Consider the following 22,283-nt stretch of genomic DNA (forward strand, 5'->3'; position numbering starts at 1 on the left):
TATTTGATACCCTGTGAGGGCCAGGCAAAGGGAAAGTTGGACTGGATGGAATCCTATATGGATTTGGGGAGGGAGACATCGAGGGCCTCAGACTTCGCTGCATTGATTTTAAAATTTGACCATGTAACAAAGTGATCTATTTCAGCCATAACAGCATGGATGGATATATGTGATTGAGTGATATATACTAGGACATCATCAGCAAATAGAGAGCACTTGTACTCGGTGCCTCCCACCTCAATCCACCTAATATTGGGGTTATGGCGAATTGATGAGAGCAGGTGCTCCGTCACTAGGATGTATAAGAGAGGGGACAGAGAACATCCCTGCCTTGTCCCATTGGTGATTGTGAAAGGTGATGAAAATGTTCTGACGCGCCCCCTGGGCCTTGGGACACCCGGAGCCGGACCCTTTTTGGTGGATGCTGGTGGTTGTAGTCTCCGTGGCGGCAACCCGGTTCCGTGGCTCAGGGCGGTCAAACCAGTGGCGGAACTATTTATGTGGTTTTGATGTTTAAATGTCCGACTACGCCACCCGTGGATTGCGGTCAGAGTGAACCGCCGCTCCAGGGCAGACCGCTGAGGCTGGTGTTGTGGGTGCAGCAGAGCGTAGCATAACTCCCCACGGGAGGAGTATAGCCTCAGGGCAGTGTATGCGGAGGATGGGGGTGATGGTGCAGGGCAGCAGCAGTAATGACACGGAGTCAGTGATGCAGTCCAGGGCCTTTACTCACAGTTCTTATTATCCAGACCACGTCTGCAGGTAACGGCTGCCCACGTCGTACTGTGCTCACCAGGTGAGGGGCTCAGACAACTCCCAGATAACTTTGGAGCGCTTCACAGGACCCCCTTTGTGTGTCCTTTGTCTGGCCTTTCTTACCAACCCTTCTGTCCGGCTGCCTCGGGCCTCCTCTTGGTAAACTTGGCGCCAGTTTCCCTGACCCTATGTGGTGCCTTCCTAGCGGGTGTAGCGAGGGGCTGCGCCACATAAAATGTCACAGCCTCCTGTTTCTAGCTGAGGGTCGTTTCCTGCCTCCACTAGTTTCGGGGACCGGTCTCCCCCTTTGGCCTGACCCCTCCACGCAGGTGGATTCTGGCGTGCGGTGGCGACTCGCCCGTCCGCACCCCTGAGATCCCTTCGTTCCTCGTTCCTGGAGCCTTCTCCGCTCCTCTTCCTTCCTTCTCCCTCTTCCAGGCCTGGGCCTCTGTTACTAGGCCCGCCTCCGGAGCAGAGCTCATGCAGAGCCCCTGCTCCCTGCCACTTCTGCTCAGACTTCTCTGCACTGAACTAAGATGGTGCCCACCTTTTATACTCCCTTCTCAATGCACCCAGGAACTGCTTCCTCCCTGCTCCTGCACTACAGGGTTCCCCTTCCTCAGTGTTCCCTCCCCCCACTCCAGCCAGGGACAGGGACTGTCGTGCCCATCTCAGGGGCATATTGGTCGCCCTACCCCACGGCAATGTGGTGTAATGCATGCAGGTGTCGGGTCCTGATCCACACTACATCCTTACCTGAGAGTGAGATATCACACCTCTGGGTGAGGTGCAATACCTCTGTAGCAACCGAGCCCTCAGGGTGCTACAGTTCCATTTATCTTCAGCCTAGGTGACGTATTGCGATACAGGGCCGTGATTTTGGCTATAAAAGGGTCCCCTAGACCCCTACCCCAAGCTTTTTAAGAGAATCATATATGGCGTGCCAGGAGACTCTATGGAATGCTTTCTCAGCATCCAACGAGAGTATCTAATTACAAATTTTTAACTGCATCTAGCCCAGGAAATACTTTGTGCCTAGTAGCAGGGTCTGCTAGTCAGCGGATTATCCCGGCTGTTAAGCAAGCTACACCACCTGTAGTTTGGACACTTAATTTTTTCAAAGGAAATGCTTCGGGACCACGGGATACTCAGTGAAGAGCATCAGGAGGCACCCCAAGGCATAGGGGCTGGGACTGGCAGTAGGATGCCTTGCGGTGGACAGCCGAGCTCGATCCTTATAAAAGCTTTTTAACTGCAGCAGCTTTAGTGGACGCTACTGGAGCTGGAATTACGCGGCTGCTGGCATGAGACTTGCCCTCCAATAGATCCTTGTAAATGGATTTAAAGTGTATTCATTCAAATTAGAGAGACAATTTAAATTAAAAAGCTTAGAGCTGCCTCCACCACAGGGGGGCTCGCTCGACCCACCAGCGGACAGGCACCAGTATTGGGAGAGGGGGGCTGGCCGTCAGGGTTCACCGCGGCTCTGGCACAAACCCGGCGACACGGAGGTGGCACGGGCAGGAGCGGACTGGCCGTGTCGGCTTCTCACTTTTTGGATTTTAGAAGGGCATGACATGCCTATATCTGTGTCTCCCCCTCCTTTTACTCCTCCACCTCTTTTATTTTCGCATGACTATATGTACTTGTCACTTTTCCATGTGTTAGTTATGTCTTCTGAGCAGTTTGTCAGCTTTTGGACACCTTTGAAGGTGTTTTCTATGTGTTTCTATGTGTTTTTGTTTGCCTGCCATTGGTTTTAACGGTGTTCGAAGGTGTTCGACGAACAGTTCGACGAACAGTTCGGCGAACACACGGGTGTTCGACGAACGGAACCGAACTCGAACACTACGGGGGTGGCTCAACACTAGTGACTACCTCTTGAAGCTCATCAAGAGAATGCCAAGAGTGTGCAAAGCAGTCATCAAAGTAAAAGGTGGCTACTTTGAAGAACCTAGAATATAAGACATATTTTCAGTTGTTTCACACTCTTTTGTTAAGTATATAATTCCACATGTGTTAATTCATAGTTTTGATGCCTTCAGTGTGAATGTATAATTTTCATAGTCATGAAAATACAGAAAAATCTTTAAATGAGAAGGTGTGTCCAAACTTTTGGTCTGTGCTGTATATTATGCTGCTCTCAGATTAGGCAGCAATCCGGTGATAGATTCCATTTAAATGTTTTAAACAATACAAAAAATATAAAAATGTTTACATCACCCCCTTTTTCCAGTTCAATTAAAAAAAATGAACCCTTTAAAAGGGCACAGTCAATTTTCGTATTTGTTCATTCATTTTCGAGACATAACTTCCTATTTTTCAGTCTACATAGCCATATTAATACCATTCATCTTACCATAAGACGTAATGAGGAAAATTAGGTGAAATGGTGAAAAAAAAAAACAATTCAGACACTGTTTTTTTGTTTTTAAGGCATTATTTGTGTAGTAAAAATGACCTGGAAACATGATTCTCCAGGTCAGTACAAATACAGCAATGCCAAAACTGATTCTTTTGTGTGTTTTTTTTACTTTATTATTACAGAAGCTCAAAAATTTGAGAACTTTGTAAGAAAACAATTGGGGGAGTGGGTCTCTCTCTTTCTTTTTTTTTCTTTCTATATTTCTTTCTTTCATTCTTTTTTTCTCTTTTTTTACCTGTCTTTCTTTATCTCGCTTTCTTTCTCTTTCTTCTTTCTTTCTCGTGTTTTTTTTTCTATCTTTCTTACATTCTTTCTCACTTTCATTCTTTCTTTCTCTTTCGCTTTCTTTCTCTCACTTTCTTTTTCTTTCTTTTTTCTTTATGTTTCTCCCTTTCTTTCTCTATTTTCTTTCTTTCTCTATTTTCTTTCTCTACTTTGTTTCTTTCTGTCGCTTCCTTTCTCTTTCACTTTCTTTCCTTCTCTCTCTCTCGCTTTCTTTCTCTGTTTCTTTCCTTCTATCTTTCTCTCTCTTACCATCTTTCTCTCTTTCTTTCTTTCTTTCTTTCTCCTATATCTTTAGAATTTTCTTATATTTTTAGAATTTTCTGTCTCTCGCTTTCTTTCTCTTTCTCGCTTTCCTTCTCTTTCTTATATCTTTAGAATTTTCTTTCTTTCTCTCGCTTTCTTTTTCTTTCTCTCTCGCCTTCTTTCTCTTTCTTTCTTTTTCTTATATCTTTCGAATTTTCTTTTTCTTTCTCTTTCTTTCTTTCTTTTTCTTTCATCTTTGGAATTTTTCATCAGTGAGCTTTTTCTACTCTGCCATTCTGCCTTTGGTACGATGATACTTCGCTGAAGGCTGTTTTTCTATCAATGAAGGAAGTGACCTTCAGGTCCAGTTAGAAAGTGAGTAGCTTCCTTTTTCCTGTTCTCCTCCATGCATGCTTAGCTGGCCCGATAATATCCAAGGAAAGGGGTCAGCATAAACAATAGTCGACAAAAAAGCAATCCTTTCACGTGTCAGAATGTCATTGTAGTTTCCTCTTCTTGTACAGAGAACTGCTAGATAATTGGTTGCGGCTTGACTTTCTAGGGCTTCAATTTTAAATAATTTTTGGCAGCAGAAAATAAAACTGCAAAGGACTCACCTTATTTTGCTAATGTGCTTTTTATGTGTTTTGAGTGTGTTTTGCAGTAGTAAGAACTGTCTGAGGCTCATGGAGTTTTGCAGATAGTGTTGAACTATGACACCGCACTTGATTGCCACAATTATTTGGTATTTAAAGGGTATATATTATACACTTTAACAATTACTCTTAATGCCAGAATTGGCATGTGTGCTTCCAAATGCGATGGCTGAATTTCAGTCCCAGTCCGACCCTGGCTCCAGCTAGGAACAAGGCATATCTTTTTCTGGGTGACCATATTTGCTATTCCCTTTTATGCCGTACAATTATTGCTTGTAAATTGTATTACTTAATAACAGTATATATGGGTGTTCGGTCACTTTATTTATTAGTATTTGTTTTCATTTATTAATTTTTAGATTTTTTTTCTGCATTATTTTGTCTTATACCATTTTTCCCATATAACGTCTCTACTCCACGTGAGGGGTTAATAAAGATGCAGTCCCTAAATTATTATTATTTTTTATTATTTTTAATTAATTTTTCCCAAAAATTTTGGGTGCGCCATTTCTGGGGCAGCTGACGGCTGGTGTTTCTAGCCTGGGAAGGGGCCAATATTCATGGCACCCTTCCTGGGCTATTAATATCAGCCCCCAGCTGACTGCCTAGCCTTTGCTAGCTATTAAAATAGGGGGGACCCCACATCATTTTTTGGGGGGTCCCCCATTTTAATAGCTAGTAAAGGCTAGGTATTCAGCTGGGGGCTGATATTAGTAGCCTGGGAAGCTCCATGGGTATTACCCCCTTCCCAGGCTTCAAACATCTGCCCCAGCCGTCTGCTTAACCTCCGCTAGAGACTAAAATAACGAGGAACCCCATGTCAATTTTTTTTTTAAATAAATCCTTTATTTTAACACTAAATGACAAGTACAGTAATCAACACTATCACTGTACTTCTTATATATGTGACTGACATGTTTCTATCTATCTAATCTATGTGTGATGCTCTATTCTTTCTGTTCTAAATTGTCGGGTACCGCTGCTGAATTGCCGGCCGGCTTTTTTAAAGAGACGGTGCATGAAAACACTATTATTTTTTTAATAAATCCTTTAACACTAAATGACAAGTATAGTAAGCAACACTGTCACTGTACTTCTTATATATCTGACTGACATGTTTCTATCTATCTAATCTATGTGTGATGCTCTATTCTTTCTGTTCTAAATTGTCGGGTACCGGTGTATGCCGCTGCTGAATTGCTGGCTTTTCATGTAATACATTCTACATTATTCTTAGTTGTTTTCCTTCATGTAGAATTAACCTACAAGGAAAGAAAGGGTTTATTTTCATTCCGATATTTGTGTCCCATTGACTTGCATTGGTTTCCGGTATCGGAATCGGCGACAGCCGATATTTTTTGGGTATCGGTCCGATCCAATCCGATCCGATATTTCCCGATATCGGAAGGTGTCGATCAACACTATTTATGAGTAAGGTCTGAGAAAAAGTTGGTCCGAAAATTAGACTAAAATGTAATCATGCAACAGGAAGATCTTTTTTTTTAAGAATAATAGGTAGGGCATGCACTGTGGAGGCGACCCAAAGGGTTTCATTCATTATAGTATGAGAATGACAATTTTGCGTCAATGCAGTAATACTAGAAAGAGTGATCTTGTCATACATGAATAATGTTAGATCAATAAAGTGTGAAGCTATTAATCAAATTTTGCACTGAGCCCCAGCATCATCAAGTTACATGGGACAATGTAAAGGTGGGGGAGCAAAGCAAAATAGTAGTAGTCACATAGTGCTATTAACACCATCACAGTCCAAACCACTAGGAACATATTTAGTGATTATTCATTGAGTTCATTTCTCAGATCCTCGTTTGCTTCAAGGTAATCTGTCAGAAGGATCAACTCTCCTAATCATCTATATGGGTTTGAAGGTCATAGGAAGTTGAATAAAATGATACCTTAATATCTGTGATCTGATGTTCTATTACAGAGACATCCAGAGATCTATGGGCAGCACACAGATCTCCCTGAGAATCTGCCTCCAGAGCTTATTTTAAATTAAAGGGGGCGACATGTAATAACTGACAGTTTTCTGTCCTGATCTACATGTCTCACACTGGTAACATTCCCTTTCATTTACAATAAGCTATGGAAGCAGATTCTCCGGGAGATCTATGTCCGGCCCATAGATCTTAACAGCTCATTTAAATGTTAAGAAAAAAAGTAGATTTCTCTGGAATATCTGCATATTTATGTAGACAGCTTAGGAGGGTTGATCCTACTGACAGAATCCCTTTAAGGTGTAAGACCTGTGAAACAAGGATTACTGCATATAGTCTCACTATCCAGTAAAAATTAGTGATGCAGCCCATTTAGTTTGGACACTATAGCAATTGCATGGTCTGCAGTTAGCAAAAGAATTTGGCACCATGTATAATAAATGAGATTGTTAAAAAAGAGATGGAAGGATGGAATGAGTAAAACTTTTAACAAAATGCTCAATGTTTTGTCTTAGCATTGTCAGACGGCTGGTGGACGACAGATTCCGTTACTGGCGTCAACTATCAGATTAACTCTGATTCAGCCCTCACTTGGTACCAAGCCAGGAGAAGCTGCCAGCAACAAGATGCAGAACTGCTGAGTATTACCGAGCTGCACGAGCAGTCATTCATCTCAGGTAGGAACCAAAAAAAAAAGAATCGTAAGGGATACATGAGAGATCTGCAAAAAATCGAGGCACCATCACATGTAAAATGAATGATACAGACCCAAAACAGTTTTCCAACTATTCCCATTAGAACATACTAAAGAAAAAGTGTCGACTTTGAGTACTGGACCAAATTCTTTACAATAATGTTACCAATGGTGTTTTCCACCGAGTTTAAACTTTTCAAGTTTCTATCTATAGGGATGGACACCTACTGTCCGTGCACAGACCCCAAACACAGATTTCCCCCGGAAGTCCTTGTTACTGTTCGGGTTCGGTAGACCGAACAAAGCTTGTTGAAAGTTTTTTCCTGTGTGGGCACTTCCGGCTCCATCACAGCCATGTTAAGTATTTCCATGGCCATGAATATTCGATGCAGTATATAAAAAAAATAAAAAATTAAAAACACATGGGATCCCCTCTATTTGTGATAACAAGCGCAGGTAAAGATGACAGCTGCGGGCTGGACAAGTGGGAAAAGATGAGGCTACACGCCAGATTTGGTGCATCAAATGGATTCGCCATTTCTGGGGTGGCTGATGGATGATGTTTTTAGTCTGGGAGGGGCCAATATTCATGGCCCTTCCCAACCTATTAATATAAGCCTGCAGCTGTCTGTTTAGCCTTTGCTTGTTATTAAACATAGGAGTGAGCCCATGTCATTTTTTTGTTACGTCCCCCCCATTTTAATAACCACTAAAGGCTAATAAAACAACTGTGAGCTGATATTAATAGCCTGTGAAGCTCCATCTTTATTGCTCCCTTCCCAGAATAATAATACCAGCCCCAATCGGTCAGCTTTCCCTCAGTTGGTTATTAAAAATAAGGGGGACCCCAAGCCAATTTTTTCTTTTCTCTATTTATTTAGTAGCTAAATTCATGTACAGTAAGCTACATACGCAATGTACTAATTATCTCACTGATATATTTTTTACTATTCACAGGTGCCGGCTGGTAAATGCTCTCATCAGCCTCGCCTGATGTCACTGCTATCAGCGAGACCAGCGAGACCAGGCGCTAGCTGATGAGAGTAATAGTCATCAGTCAATGCCTGACCGGCGGTAACCTTTTCACCGCCAGTCACAGCTGCTGGCTTACATGCTGTCATCTGTTTGACAGCGCTGTGACTGACCGTAACGTCAGTAACGTTACCACCATTCATAGACGGTGTTTCCCACGCTGTCACACAGATTATAGCATGGGAACTGCCGGATGTTCGGGCTCCCATTCATTTGAATGGGGTCCAGGTTTGGGATCGAGTTCGGGTACTGTTCTGGTACCCGAACAAAACTTTTTTTTAAAACTTTGGCTGAACCCGACGGACCTGAACATCCACGGGTCCGCCCATCCCTAGATATCTACATACAGTACAGACCAAAAGTTTGGACACACCTTCTCATTTAAAAATTTTTCTGTATTTTCATGACTATGAAAATTGTACATTCACACTGAAGGCATCAAAACTATGAATTAACACATGTGGAATTATATACTTAACAAAAAAGTGTGAAACAACTGAAAATATGTCTTACATTCTAGGTTCTTCAAAGTAGCCACCTTTTGCTTTGATGACTGCTTTGCACACTCTTGGCATTCTCTTGATGAGCTTCAAGAGGTAGTCACCGGAAATGGTTTTCACTTCACAGGTGTGCCCTGTCAAGTTTAATAAGTGGGATTTCTTGCCTTATAAATGGGGTTGGGACCATCAGTTGTGTTGTGCAGAAGTCTGGTGGATACACAGCTGATAGTTCTACTGAATAGACTGTTAGAATTTGTATTATGGCAAGAAAAAAGCAGCTAAGTAAAGAAAAAACGAGTGGACATCATTACTTTAAGAAATGAAGGTCAATCAGTCTGAAAAATTGGGCAAACTTTGAAAGTGTCCCCAAGTGCAGTTGCAAAAACCATCAAGCGCTACAAAGAAACTGGCTCACATGAGGACCGCCCCAGGAAAGGAAGACCAAGAGTCACCTCTGCTTCTGAGGATAAGTTTATCCGAGTCACCAGCCTCAGCAATCACAGGTTAACAGCAGCTCAGATTATAGACCAGGTCAATGCCACACAGAGTTCTAGCAGCAGACACATCTCTACAACAACTGTTAAGAGCAGACTTTGTGCAGCAGGCCTTCATGGTAAAATAGCTGCTAGGAAACCACTGCTAAGGACAGGAAACAAGCAGAAGAGACTTGTTTGGGCTAAAGAACACGAGGAATGGACATTAGACCAGTGGAAATCTGTGCTTTGGACTGATGAGTCCAAATTTGAGATCTTTGGTTCCAACCACCGTGTCTTTGTGCGACACAGAAAAGGTGAACGGATGGACTCTACATGCCTGGTTCCCACCATGAAGCATGGAGGAGGAGGTGTGATGGTGTGGGGTTGCTTTGCTGGTGACACTGTTGGGGATTTATTCAAAATTGAAGGCATACTGAACCAGCATGGCTACCACAGCATCTTGCAGCGACATGCTATTCCATCCGGTTTGCGTTTAGTTGGACCATCATTTATTTTTCAACAGGACAATGACCCCAAACACACCTCCAGGCTGTGTAAGGGCTATTTGACCAAGAGGGAGAGTGATGGGGTGCTACGCCAGATGACCTGGCCTCCACAGTCACCAGACCTCAACCCAATCGAGATGGTTTGAGGTGAGCTGGATCGCAGAGTGAAGGCAAAAGGACCAACAAGTGCTAAGCATCTCTGGGAACTCCTTCAACATTGTTGGAAGACCATTTCCGGTGACTACCTCTTTAAGCTCATCAAGAGAATGCTAAGAGTGTGCAAACCAGTCATCAAAGCAAAAGGTGGCTACTTTGAAGAACTTAGAATATAAGACATATTTTCAGTTGTTTCAAACTTTTTTGTAAAGTATATAATTCCACATGTGTTAATTCATAGTTTTGATGCCTTCAGTGTGAATGTACAATTTTCAAAGTCATGAAAATACAGAAAAATCTTTAAATGAGTAGGTGTGTCCAAACTTTTGGTCTGTACTGTATGTGGTTTATAGCATGCAAGCTATTTACTGGAGCTGTACTGTATGTAATTTAACTAATTATGTTAATCACTTTTATTTTATAGGTTTAACAAATACCCTAACTGCAGTCCTATGGACTGGGCTCAATAGTCTGGATTTTAATGCTGGCTGGAGATGGGAAGGTGGAGGTCCATTTCGGTATCTGAATTGGCTTCCAGGTGAATTTTGGCTTTAAATTTGGATGATAATTTATAAAGAACAATTTATCTAATCTTGAAATAGGTTAAATCATTTTACTACATTGTGTTCTGGCCCAGGTCCATATTTCAACTTAGGAACTTGTTGTCCAGTGTGTAGGGTCGTGTCTTAAAAGGATTGTTCTCAAGCTGTCTCTTGAGCAGCTCGCAGTTCTGCAGTTTCCTGATTTCTAGGGGTACGGGGTGGCACTCTTCTTTGAGTAACATTTCTTATCAGTAGCAGAGCTGTAGCATTAGCAGAACATATGCTGAAATTTTTAGTTCTAATGTACATACAGCTATTAGTCCACACTGTCATGACTATATTTGCACATTGGAATCACAGGGCATTCTAACAGGCAGATTGGTCAGGGAAGTGAGAGCTGTGATTAGGAGAACTGGTCTGGAAGCTGCCGATGGTGGGGGCTAGAGATTTTTCAAGACTTATAACAACAGCTTGTCAGAAGCTGAGATGGAGGGGTAAGGAGGAGAGCAATTAAACACTATATAGAAATCAATATCCTGGAAAGGGGTGGGATGTTAGGAGTTAACTCCTCTCCTGAATTATAACTACTGTGCACATTTGGCCAGGCTCTGGTGGCGGAGCTTTTTGTAATCAAGCTATGTAAAATGAAACCTCTCACAGCAGAAGAATGAAAGTTGATTAAAAAAAGCAAAACAATTGTAAACTTGCTTGTTTTATGATGTCTAACTAAGTAAAGCAATTTAATAACCAGACTACTCATTTAAGGACTTTGGTAGTGAAGGTGCAACAGATTCATGGAGATGAGCATTCTCGGAAATTCAGTTAGCCATCTGATGAGATTATGTTCATTTGATGCAAGCATTTTATTATTTGCTGTAGGAAATCCATCAACAGAACCTGGCATAAACTGCGTAGCGCTTAATCCTGGAAAAAGTGGCAAATGGGAAAGCAAAGAGTGCGGCCAAAAACTTGGGTACATCTGTAAAAAAGGGAACAGTTCTGCTTCTTATGTTCCACCTTCAGGTATGAAAATAAATTGCAGGCAAATGTCCCTGAGGTATTTTAAGAACTGCATTATTCAAGAAGTTGTCTGAAATAAAAAAAAAAGGTGTCATTGGATTTATTTGGTATTGCAACATAGTTCCATTTAATTGAATGAGGTTGAGTTGCAATGTCAAATATAGCCCAAGAGCAAGAGAGGCGCTGTTTCAGAGAAATGCATGAAATATATGTCGTTTATGCATAACATATTTAGACAATTAACAATAGGAAAAATGCACTGGGAGACATATAGAATAAGTAATGGGATTCTCCAAAGATTTTTGGAACAATGGAGGGGAGTATGCATGACCGCTCAGTCTCGCCGCTGGCACCGGAGAATGTGACGCACCCCCTGGGCCATATTCTTTAGGGGAATACCCGGAGCCGGATCAGATGGGGGTTGTAGTCTCCGAGTGGCTGTGACCCGGTCCGTGCCCAGGGTGTCAAGCTCAGAGTATGTGGCAGTCCTACAGATGTTACAAAGTTCTTTATGTCGACTACGCCACCCGTTGGATTGCGGTCACTACGGCCGCCGCTGCAGCAGGGTCCGCTGAGGCTGATGGTGTTGGTGCAGCTTTAGATAGTATAACCCCCAACGGGAGGGGTATGGCCTCAGGGGGTCAGGTGTAGAGGATGGGGGTTGTGGTGGTGCAGCGTAGATGATAAGTAAAGACAGAGTCGGGTTGTGCAGTTCAGGGTGTTTACTTACTGCCGATATTCCGGTCACTCCGGCCTTGAGTGACCACCCGAGCCGTGCTGCGTCCACCAGGTCCTGGATTCAGCCAACCCCCAAGCAAGTCCGGAGCGTGTCCCTGAGCCCTCCTTCTTGTCCTTTCTTCTGGCCGTCCCCACCAGGGATCCACCTAGGTCCAGCTCCCTCGGGCCTTCTGTTGGGAGACCCTTGGCCTTGGGTTCCCTGACCCTACACGTGGTTTGCCTTCAGGGTGGATTTAGTGGGTGGCCGTGGCAGATCCTGCCCACGGCCTCCGGTCTCTGGCTGAGGTATGCTTTAGCCCCCACCAGTTTGGGATCCGGTACCCTTTTGCCAACTCTTCACCCTGTGTTTGTATGTGGGTTCTCAGAGTTCCTTCTGTTTCCCCCTCTGGGTCTTTCTTGCTCCACTCTCACTCTCTCTGGGGCTTGGAGCTGCTCTTCTGCTCTCTTCCTCTGGCTTCTCTGCAAAAGGCTGGCTGACTGACTGACCCTGATCTTAGATGGTGCCCACCTTATATACTCCCTCTATGTGTGAGCTCAGGTGACCAGCACCCAATGAGCTCCTAACTTTACCCAGGCTGCTCCCCCTATCTGCCCCTACACTACTGGGATGTACCACCCCCCTCCCACTCCAGCCAGGAACAGACTCGGTCGTACCTGCACATTTCTAAGTGGGAGTACCGTTGGTCTGCTCCTCGGAAATGGGATGTGTGTAGTGCATGCAGCTTTCTGAGCTCAGTTCCACACTCCATCCTTACCCGGGAGTGGAATATCACACCTCTGGGTTGAGGTGCAATACCCCTGTAGCAGCCGAATCCTCAGGGTGCTACATTCCCCCCTGGTAAATCACAGCACATCCTCGGGCTGTAAGATATAAAAACATCCACAACATACAATTTTTTTTTTTTTTTCATAAACAACATAATAAAAACATATAAAACATATATTAGCAGCATCATAAAACTTTTCATATTAACATTCTTGTTTCTGGTTCCTCCTCCGGACACTGTGCAACGTGTGCCCGGGAAAAGTGCAACAGTTTCTCTAGAAAACCGGTAGGGGGCACTTTAGGAAGCGCAACTATATACAAGGGATATGGCCGCTCTCAGTCCTCGGCCAGGTAATGGGAATAGGGATGACCGCTCTCAGTCCTCGGTCAGAGGGATTAAGGGAAATACGGGTAACAGTTCAATTCTCTGGTCCCAACGGGGACTATATTAGCAACAGTTCACTGTGCCCCGACGGGCAACTATATACAGCTTGTACTCTGCTGTACTTAACGACGGCGTCCTCCTGCTCTTTCTTTGTGGTTACCTTTAGCTTCAGACCCGTCCGGGTCCTCTTGCTCCTCCTCACACCGCAGCTCCTCCTCCGTCAGGCGATGCACATGGAGGGCGTAGGGTCCTTTGGCACACTTGTGCCGGGTGAAGGTGACCTCGTCCCCTACATACAGGTCACGTCCTCTGTGTCCCTCCGGTAGGTGGGACTCAACGTCTCTCCTGGTCACGAAGACGTCGCCTGGGGTGCGGTGATCTCGGATGAAGCCCCACCCGTGCTGCATATTGAACTTGATCACAGTCCCGGTGGAAGGGGGACCATGAGCTGCACGGGGACTCCTCCTGGCCCGGCTCTTCTGCTCCGCGCTCTTTATTTGGGCTTGTTGTTCCCGGACCCGCCTCTCTCTCTGCTCCCTCTCAAAGACCTCGAGCTGCTGGCGGCAGCACTCTGCACGCTCCGCTGCGGCTGCCCGGGTCTCCTGAGTGAACCCCATGAGGTCTTCTCCGGTGGGGTCCCACTCAAACTGTGCCTCCTCTAGCGGGGGCGAGGTCCTTTTTACGGGCTTTGGAACCGGAATCAGGGGCTCGTCTAGGGCTCTCTCTTTCCGGAGTCGGGGATGGTGAAACTCCGGTGGACATATAAAGGGCTGCCCATCCGGGCACGTATGTTGGGCGAACAGATCTTCTCCCAGATGCGGCACTCTTGGCTTTATGGGCGCGGTGGTGGTGGCGCCCTGGTTGCCCAGGCCTTGCGGCCAGGCCTGGGGCACCTGGAAAGTGAAGGGCACCGTAAGGACGGCGGCGCCCTGGGCTACTTGGCCCTGCGACCAGGCCGGTGGCTCCGCGGAGGTAGGGGGCGCTGTTGGTATTGCGGCGCCCGGGGGTACTAGGCCCTGCGACCAGGCTGGTAGTACTTCCTGCTTGGTCACGCTCGGGGTCGAGGCGTGTGACGTCACAGGGGTCGCGGCTGCGGCTTCCGGTTGAGGCCTAGTCTGTGGCGGTGACGTTGCGGTTACGGGCACGGCAGGGGGTACTTCGGGCTCTGCGACGGGGAGCTGGGGCAGGTACGCGGTTTCCCGGTTTGGGGTAGAGACGTCCCCTTTACCTGCCTCCTTTCGTTCGGCTCCCTTCTCGGCGCCGTCTCCTGCCTTCAGTCCTCCTGCGCCATCCTCAGAGGCGGTCTGTCTCCTCGTCTCGGGTGGCGTGCTCCGCTGACGAGTTCTTGTCTGCTGGACCATCTCACGGCTCCATTCTGCTAACGTCTCTCGCTGCACCCGGGCCATCCTCCGTGCGAGGCCCTCCAGCGCGGTCTGTGCACACTCCCGATCTCGGGGGAGCTGTGCCAAGACCTCCACTAAGCCTAGTGGGGTCGTTGCTTCTAGCAGGCTCCTGACCAACGGGTCGGTGCTGCTCTGCTCTCCTTCCGTTGTCTCCATCAGGCTCCTGGCCAGCGGGCCGGTGCTGCTCTGCTCTTCTTCCATCTCCGGGTAAGCTTCTTCTGGACTCAGCTCTAGGCTTCTTGTCTCCGGGTGCGCTCTCTCCAGACTGCTCCAGGCGACACCCATCTTTGCTCTCTTCTTCTCAGTCCTCCCACTTCGAGGGCGGTCCCGGGGCCACTTGGTGATTGTCAGCTCCAGGGGCAGTTCTTTCACGCTGACAGACACCTCTAGCATCACAGTCTCTGTTGGTGGGGGCGGTTTCCACTTTTGGCGCCATTTTCGGTCCTGGCCCACGATGGGAGGCGGCCTCTTGCCACCCTCTGGCACGCCCATAATGGCGTCCGCTCTGACAAGGCGGGAAACCTTTGGAAATGGCGGGAATCGTCTCCCAGTGGCGGGAAACTATGCAGATGGCGGGAAAAAGCTGTTAATGGCGGACAACCGGCGGGAATCGTCCTGTGATGGAGTCCGATGGCGGGGACCCTCCGGAACCGGCAGGAGACTTCTTTTTGAGGTAAACTTGTTCTATTCTTCAGGCACGCAGTACCCGGGTGTTGCGGGCACGTAATCCTGCCGACTACGCCAAAGTTGACGCGCCCCCTGGGCCATATTCTTTAGGGGAATACCCGGAGCCGGATCAGATGGGGGTTGTAGTCTCCGAGTGGCTGTGACCCGGTCCGTGCCCAGGGTGTCAAGCTCAGAGTATGTGGCAGTCCTACAGATGTTACAAAGTTCTTTATGTCGACTACGCCACCCGTTGGATTGCGGTCACTACGGCCGCCGCTGCAGCAGGGTCCGCTGAGGCTGATGGTGTTGGTGCAGCTTTAGATAGTATAACCCCCAACGGGAGGGGTATGGCCTCAGGGGGTCAGGTGTAGAGGATGGGGGTTGTGGTGGTGCAGCGTAGATGATAAGTAAAGACAGAGTCGGGTTGTGCAGTTCAGGGTGTTTACTTACTGCCGATATTCCGGTCACTCCGGCCTTGAGTGACCACCCGAGCCGTGCTGCGTCCACCAGGTCCTGGATTCAGCCAACCCCCAAGCAAGTCCGGAGCGTGTCCCTGAGCCCTCCTTCTTGTCCTTTCTTCTGGCCGTCCCCACCAGGGATCCACCTAGGTCCAGCTCCCTCGGGCCTTCTGTTGGGAGACCCTTGGCCTTGGGTTCCCTGACCCTACACGTGGTTTGCCTTCAGGGTGGATTTAGTGGGTGGCCGTGGCAGATCCTGCCCACGGCCTCCGGTCTCTGGCTGAGGTATGCTTTAGCCCCCACCAGTTTGGGATCCGGTACCCTTTTGCCAACTCTTCACCCTGTGTTTGTATGTGGGTTCTCAGAGTTCCTTCTGTTTCCCCCTCTGGGTCTTTCTTGCTCCACTCTCACTCTCTCTGGGGCTTGGAGCTGCTCTTCTGCTCTCTTCCTCTGGCTTCTCTGCAAAAGGCTGGCTGACTGACTGACCCTGATCTTAGATGGTGCCCACCTTATATACTCCCTCTATGTGTGAGCTCAGGTGACCAGCACCCAATGAGCTCCTAACTTTACCCAGGCTGCTCCCCCTATCTGCCCCTACACTACTGGGATGTACCACCCCCCTCCCACTCCAGCCAGGAACAGACTCGGTCGTACCTGCACATTTCTAAGTGGGAGTACCGTTGGTCTGCTCCTCGGAAATGGGATGTGTGTAGTGCATGCAGCTTTCTGAGCTCAGTTCCACACTCCATCCTTACCCGGGAGTGGAATATCACACCTCTGGGTTGAGGTGCAATACCCCTGTAGCAGCCGAATCCTCAGGGTGCTACAAATGCACAGCGTGCACTGCCTGCATTGCGAGCAATCACACGTCTGCAGTCATATAGGCTTTGGTGAAAAGCCTGAACAACCCCTTTAAACAAAAAAAACTTGATTATAATATGAAAAATTACAGTTAGCTATGCTATTATGTCACTGGCGGACACAGACAGAAAAGGGCACCTGTGTAAGAACAATGTATGGGCCCTTTGCAGTCTAAGAGCTCTTAAAATGCAAAATTGCACCTGTTTTGGAGGTAGAAAAGGGCCCCCTTACCTCTTGGGCCCCTGTGTGGATGCATAGGTTGCACCACTGATATGTCCGCCCCTGTATTATGTGCATGTAGGGGTCATACATGGTCTCCTATCTTGTTGCAGGTAATAATGACCCCATCACTTGCCCGCCCTCCTGGATACCGTATAATGGATACTGTTATACGTTGATTAAAGAAAATAGAATTTGGAAGGACGCCATATTATCTTGCAGAAGAGAAGAGGGGGATCTTGCAAGTTTGCACAATATTGAAGAATCAAGCTTTATTACATCACAGTTTGAGTTTGGTAAGTAGTTTTTGTATTAGTGCAGATAGCAGAATGGTAGAAGGTCACTAACGTTGTTTAATGGGCCATTCCACATAATTCAACTTAATGAAGTTTTTGAGGATTTTTACACTGATGGTCTATAATACACATCCCTATCATAGTGTAATTGGTGGGGGTCTCACCTCTCAGGACCTCAGTTGATCAGCAGAAGGGGGCACTGGATCACTGCCATCTTTCCAGACACAACAATGTGGGCAATAAAGGGACTGCAGCCTAGCAGTGAGTGCTGTTACCACCTTATTCTGCTTTTGGGGTCTGGAATCCTAAGCAAGGGCCATCACATACGTACTACGATCCCAATCTGTAAAATAAGATACTTAAATCCAAAGATGGCCCAGGAACTGTTGAGTAACTTTTGAGTAAGTTTAAGCAATCTAACCCATTTTGGCTTGGAACATGCAACATTTATTTTTTTAAAAAAGACTGCAAATAAAATTTAGGTTTACTGCTAACTATGTGGTTAATGTAAAATCTTGAAAATCCCTATACTAGAGATAAACAAATCATTTAAAATTCAAATTCCCCAGATTTTCTGACACTCTAATCTTATATGCTGCTGTACTGTCACACACACACTCTCTCTACAGTTTATTCAGAATTTTTACTCTCATTATCTCTATTGTTGAGCTATGACATCCTCTCACTATCCATATTCACCATAAAATGGCAGCTGCATTTCCTGCTTAAGCTTTTATGCAAGCTATGATAGTTCCCTCCTGACAGGAAGTGCTATACTATGTCAAGTCATAACTGCATGGCATTATAGGGAAAACCAATCCAAGGTCATGTTATCTTTCTCGGCTCATGCAATCTTCTGCAATGTTTAAATGGCAATAGTTATTTTAGGTAATTTGCAAGAAGGAATTGCAAATTGTTCAAATTTGCAACATCCTAAAAATGTGACTCTCGTCAAATTGTTCACTCATCTCTTCCCTACATTATAAAGGTTTCCACTAAATTTTGATTTTAGAGCAAGTTCAGGTTATAGACAACATAAGGCCTACAACAAACATCTAATCCAATAGTTTTCTTTGACAGACATTTTTATTTTTAATATTTTTTTTAATAATATAAATTATAATTGTGGTCACCGAATCCTATTATGGCTGCATAATGTGACAACACGGTCCAATGCACAGATTTATTTCTCATGGATTTTGTATAGGTCGATTATAAAAAAAAGATTCTGGTGTGCTCCATTGCAAGTGTTATTACTTTGGTATTATACCTAGTGTTGAGCCACCCCCGAAGTGTTCGAGTTCGGTTCGGTTCGTCGAACACCCGTATGTCCGCCGAACTGTTCGTCGAACTGTTCGTCGAACACCTTCGAACACCGTTAAAACCAATGGCAGGCAAACAAAAACACATAGAAACACATAGAAAACACCTTCAAAGGTGTACAAAAGCTGACAAACTGCTCAGAAGACATAACTAACACATGGAAAAGTGACAAGTACATATAGTCATGCGAAAAGAAAAGAGGTGGAGGAGTAAAAGGAGGGGGAGACACAGATATAGGCATGTCATGCCCTTCTAAAACCAAAAAAGTGCGAAGCTGACACGGCCAGTCCGTTCCTGCCCGTGCGACCTCCGTGTCGCCGGGTTTGTGCCAGAGCTGCGGTGGACCCTGATGGCCAGCCCCCCTCTCCCAATACTGGTGCCTGTCCGCTGGTAGGTCGAGCGAGCCCCCCTGCGGTGGAGGCAGGTCTAAGCTTTTTAATTTAAATTGTCTCTGTAATTTGAATGAGTACACTTTAAATCCTTTTACAAGGATCTATTGGAGGGCAAGTCTCATGCCAGCAGCCGTGGGAATTCCAGCTCCAGGAGCGTCCACGAAAGCTGCTGCAGTTAAAAAGCTTTTATAAGGATCGAGCTTGGCGGTCCACCGCAAGGCATCCTACCGCCAGTCCCAGGCCCTGTGCCTTGGGGTGCCTCCACGATGCTCTTCACTGAGTGTCCCGGGGGCCCGAACCATTTCCTTTGAAAAAATGAAGTGTCCAAACTACAGGTGGTGTAGCTTGCTTAACAGGTGGGATAATCCGCTGACTAGCAGACACTGCTACTAGGTCCAAATTATTTCCTGGGCTAGATGCAGTTAAAAATTTGTAATTAGATCTACAGGCGGTGGCTACTCCGCTGACTAGCAGACACTGCTACTAGGCCCAAAGTATTGCCTGGGCTAGATGCAGTTAAAAATTTGTAATTAGACACTCTCGTTGGATGCTGAGAAAGCATTCCATAGAGTCTCCTGGCACGCCATATATTATTCTCTTAAAAAGCTTGGGGTAGGGGTCTATGGGACCCTTTTATAGCCAAAATCATGGCCCTGTATCGCAATCCGTCAGCTAGACTGAAGATAAATGCATCACCTTTCATAATCACCAATGGGACAAGGCAGGGATGTCCTCTGTCCCCTCTCTTATACATCCTAGTGATGGAGCACCTGCTCTCATCAATTCGCCATAACCCCAATATTAGGTAGATTGAGGTGGGAGGCACCGAGTACAAGTGCTCTGCATTTGCTGATGATGTCCTAGTATATATCACTCAATCACATATATCCATCCCTGCTGTTATGGCTGAAATAGATCACTTTGTTACATGGTCAAATTTTAAAATCAATGCAGCAAAGTCTGAGGCCCTCGATGTCTCCCTCCCCAAATCCATACAGGATTCCATCCAGTCCAACTTTCCCTTTGCCTGGTCCTCACAGGGTATCAAATACTTAGGAATTCATATTCATAGAGACCTATCCCGTCTATTTTATCTTAATTTTGGGCCCTTTATTGAACAACTCCATAAAGATCTTACTTCTTGGACGGTGAAGGATTTTTCCTGGTTTGGCAGAATAAGTATACTAAAAATTAACGTCCTACCTAAACTCTTATACCTCTTCCAAACCATTCCCGTGGTAATTCCCTCAAATTTTTGGAAAAGACTACGCAGTAGCTTTTAGTCTCCCCAGGATGACACAGGTGGGGCAGATGCTGGTTGTCCCGGCCCGCTAGGCCGCATTGTAGCACAGTGAGCTTCGCACTGCAACTTATGCTTCATATCCATGTGACGGTTCATGCATGAGGTGCTCAAACTATGGATTTTTTTGCCTCTACTTAGCTTTTGGTGACAAATGCTACAGATAACACGAGTTGGGTCATCCTTAGCGATCAGAAAAAATGCACAGGCTATGCAAGGTTTAGAGCCCATGCGACTCTGCTACTAGCAATACTATCAAATGATTGGCTGGGTTACATGCTGAGCGTCTGGGTTTGGTTGGGGTCCCCACAGTCTGCCTAGGCTAGATGCAGTGAAAAATTCTCATTAGATACGCAGGCGGTGCAGCTTGCTTCGCAGCTGGGTTAATACGCCCAAAGTATTGGTAGACTCTATACTAAATAAGGAAGGATTCACTGACTGTGGTGGCCCCTCCGTGGGCCGTGGCGATTGGTGGAGATTTGGTGGATGATTATAGGAGAAAGCTCCTTAATAGAGAAAGTTGGTGGATTTATATTTTAAATACACGTGTACCAGCGGGTTTAAACATCAGACATGATTTGATGTATCATTATGAGTGATCATTTATAGATTATTATTATATACAGTACAGACCAAAAGTTTGGACACACCTTCTCATTTAAAGATTTTTCTGTATTTTCATGACTATGAAAATTGTACATTCACACTGAAGGCATCAAAACTATGAATTAACACATGTGGAATTATATACTTAACAAAAAAGTGTGAAACAACTGAAAATATGTCTTATATTCTAGGTTCTTTAAAGTAGCCACCTTTTGCTTTGATGACTGCTTTGCACACTCTTGGCATTCTCTTGATGAGCTTCACGAGGTAGTCACCGGAAATGGTCTTCCAACAATCTTGAAGGAGTTCCCAGAGATGCTTAGCACTTGTTGGCCCTTTTGCCTTCACTCTGCGGTCCAGCTCACCCCAAACCATCTCGATTGGGTTCAGGTCTGGTGACTGTGGAGGCCAGGTCATCTGGCGTAGCATCCCATCACTCTCCTTCTTGGTCAAATAGCCCTTACACAGCCTGGAGGTGTGTTTGGGGTCATTGTCCTGTTGAAAAATAAATGATGGTCCAACTAAGCGCAAACCGGATGGAATAGCATGCCACTGCAAGATGCTGTGGTAGCCGTGCTGGTTCAGTATACCTTCAATTTTGAATAAATCCTCAACAGTGTCACCAGCAAAGCACCCCCACACCATCACACCTCCTCCTCCATGCTTCATGGTGGGAACCAGGCATGTAGAGTCCATCCGTTCACCTTTTCTGCGTCGCACAAAGACACGGTGGTTGGGACCAAAGATCTCAAATTTGGACTCATCAGACCAAAGCACATATTTCCACTGGTCTAATGTCCATTCCTCGTGTTCTTTAGCCCAAATAAGTCTCTTCTGCCTGTTGCCTGTCCTTAGCAGTGGTTTCCTAGCAGCTATTTTACCATGAAGGCCTGCTGCACAAAGTCTCCTCTTAACAGTTGTTGAAGAGATGTGTCTGCTGCTAGAACTCTGTGTGGTATTGACCTGGTCTCTAATCTGAGCTGCTGTTAACCTGCGATTTCTGAGGCTGGTGACTCGGATAAACTTATCCTCAGAAGCAGAGGTGACCCTTGGGCTTCCTTTCCTGGGGCTTTCCTCATGTGAGCCAGTTTCTTTGTTGCGCTTGATGGTTTTTGCAACTGCACTTGGGGACACTTTCTAAGTTTTCCCAATTTTTCGGACTGACTGACCTTCATTTCTTAAAGTAATGATGGCCACTCGTTTTTCTTTACTTAGCTGCTTTTTTCTTGCCATAGTACAAATTCTAACAGTCTATTCAGTAGGACTATCAGCTGTGTATACACCAGACTTCTGCACAACACAACTGATGGTCCCAACCCCATTTATAAGGCAAGAAATCCCACTTATTAAACCCGACAGGGCACACCTGTGAAGTGAAAACCATTTCCGGTGACTACCTCTTGAAACTAATCAAGAGAATGCCAAGAGTGTGCAAAGCAGTCATCAAAGCAAAAGGTGGCTACTTTGAAGAACCTAGAATATAAGACACATTTTCAGTTGTTTCACACTTTTTTGTTAAGTATATACTGTAATTCCGCATGTGTTAATTCATAGTTTTGATGCCTTCAGTGTGAATGTACAATTTTCATAGTCATGAAAATACAGAAAAATCTTTAAATGA

At 45.7% G+C, this 22,283-nt stretch overlaps 1 protein-coding gene across 1 annotated transcript in view; it reads left to right on the forward strand.

Moving 5' to 3' along the window:
- Positions 1 to 22,283, forward strand: part of LOC141264991 (macrophage mannose receptor 1-like) — a 154,166-nt gene that overhangs the window by 22,084 nt on the left and 109,799 nt on the right. Inside the window, exons 4-7 of the mRNA XM_073677467.1 lie at positions 6,839 to 7,000; positions 10,112 to 10,225; positions 11,109 to 11,252; positions 16,859 to 17,041. Coding sequence (XP_073533568.1) covers positions 6,839 to 7,000; positions 10,112 to 10,225; positions 11,109 to 11,252; positions 16,859 to 17,041 — 603 coding nt within the window. The remainder of the gene's footprint in view (positions 1 to 6,838; positions 7,001 to 10,111; positions 10,226 to 11,108; positions 11,253 to 16,858; positions 17,042 to 22,283) is intronic.

This window comes from Phyllobates terribilis, unplaced genomic scaffold (assembly GCF_046119375.1).
Source record: "Phyllobates terribilis strain yellow unplaced genomic scaffold, ASM4611937v1 Scaffold_4__5_contigs__length_816908805, whole genome shotgun sequence".
NCBI classification, from domain to species: domain Eukaryota; kingdom Metazoa; phylum Chordata; class Amphibia; order Anura; family Dendrobatidae; genus Phyllobates; species Phyllobates terribilis.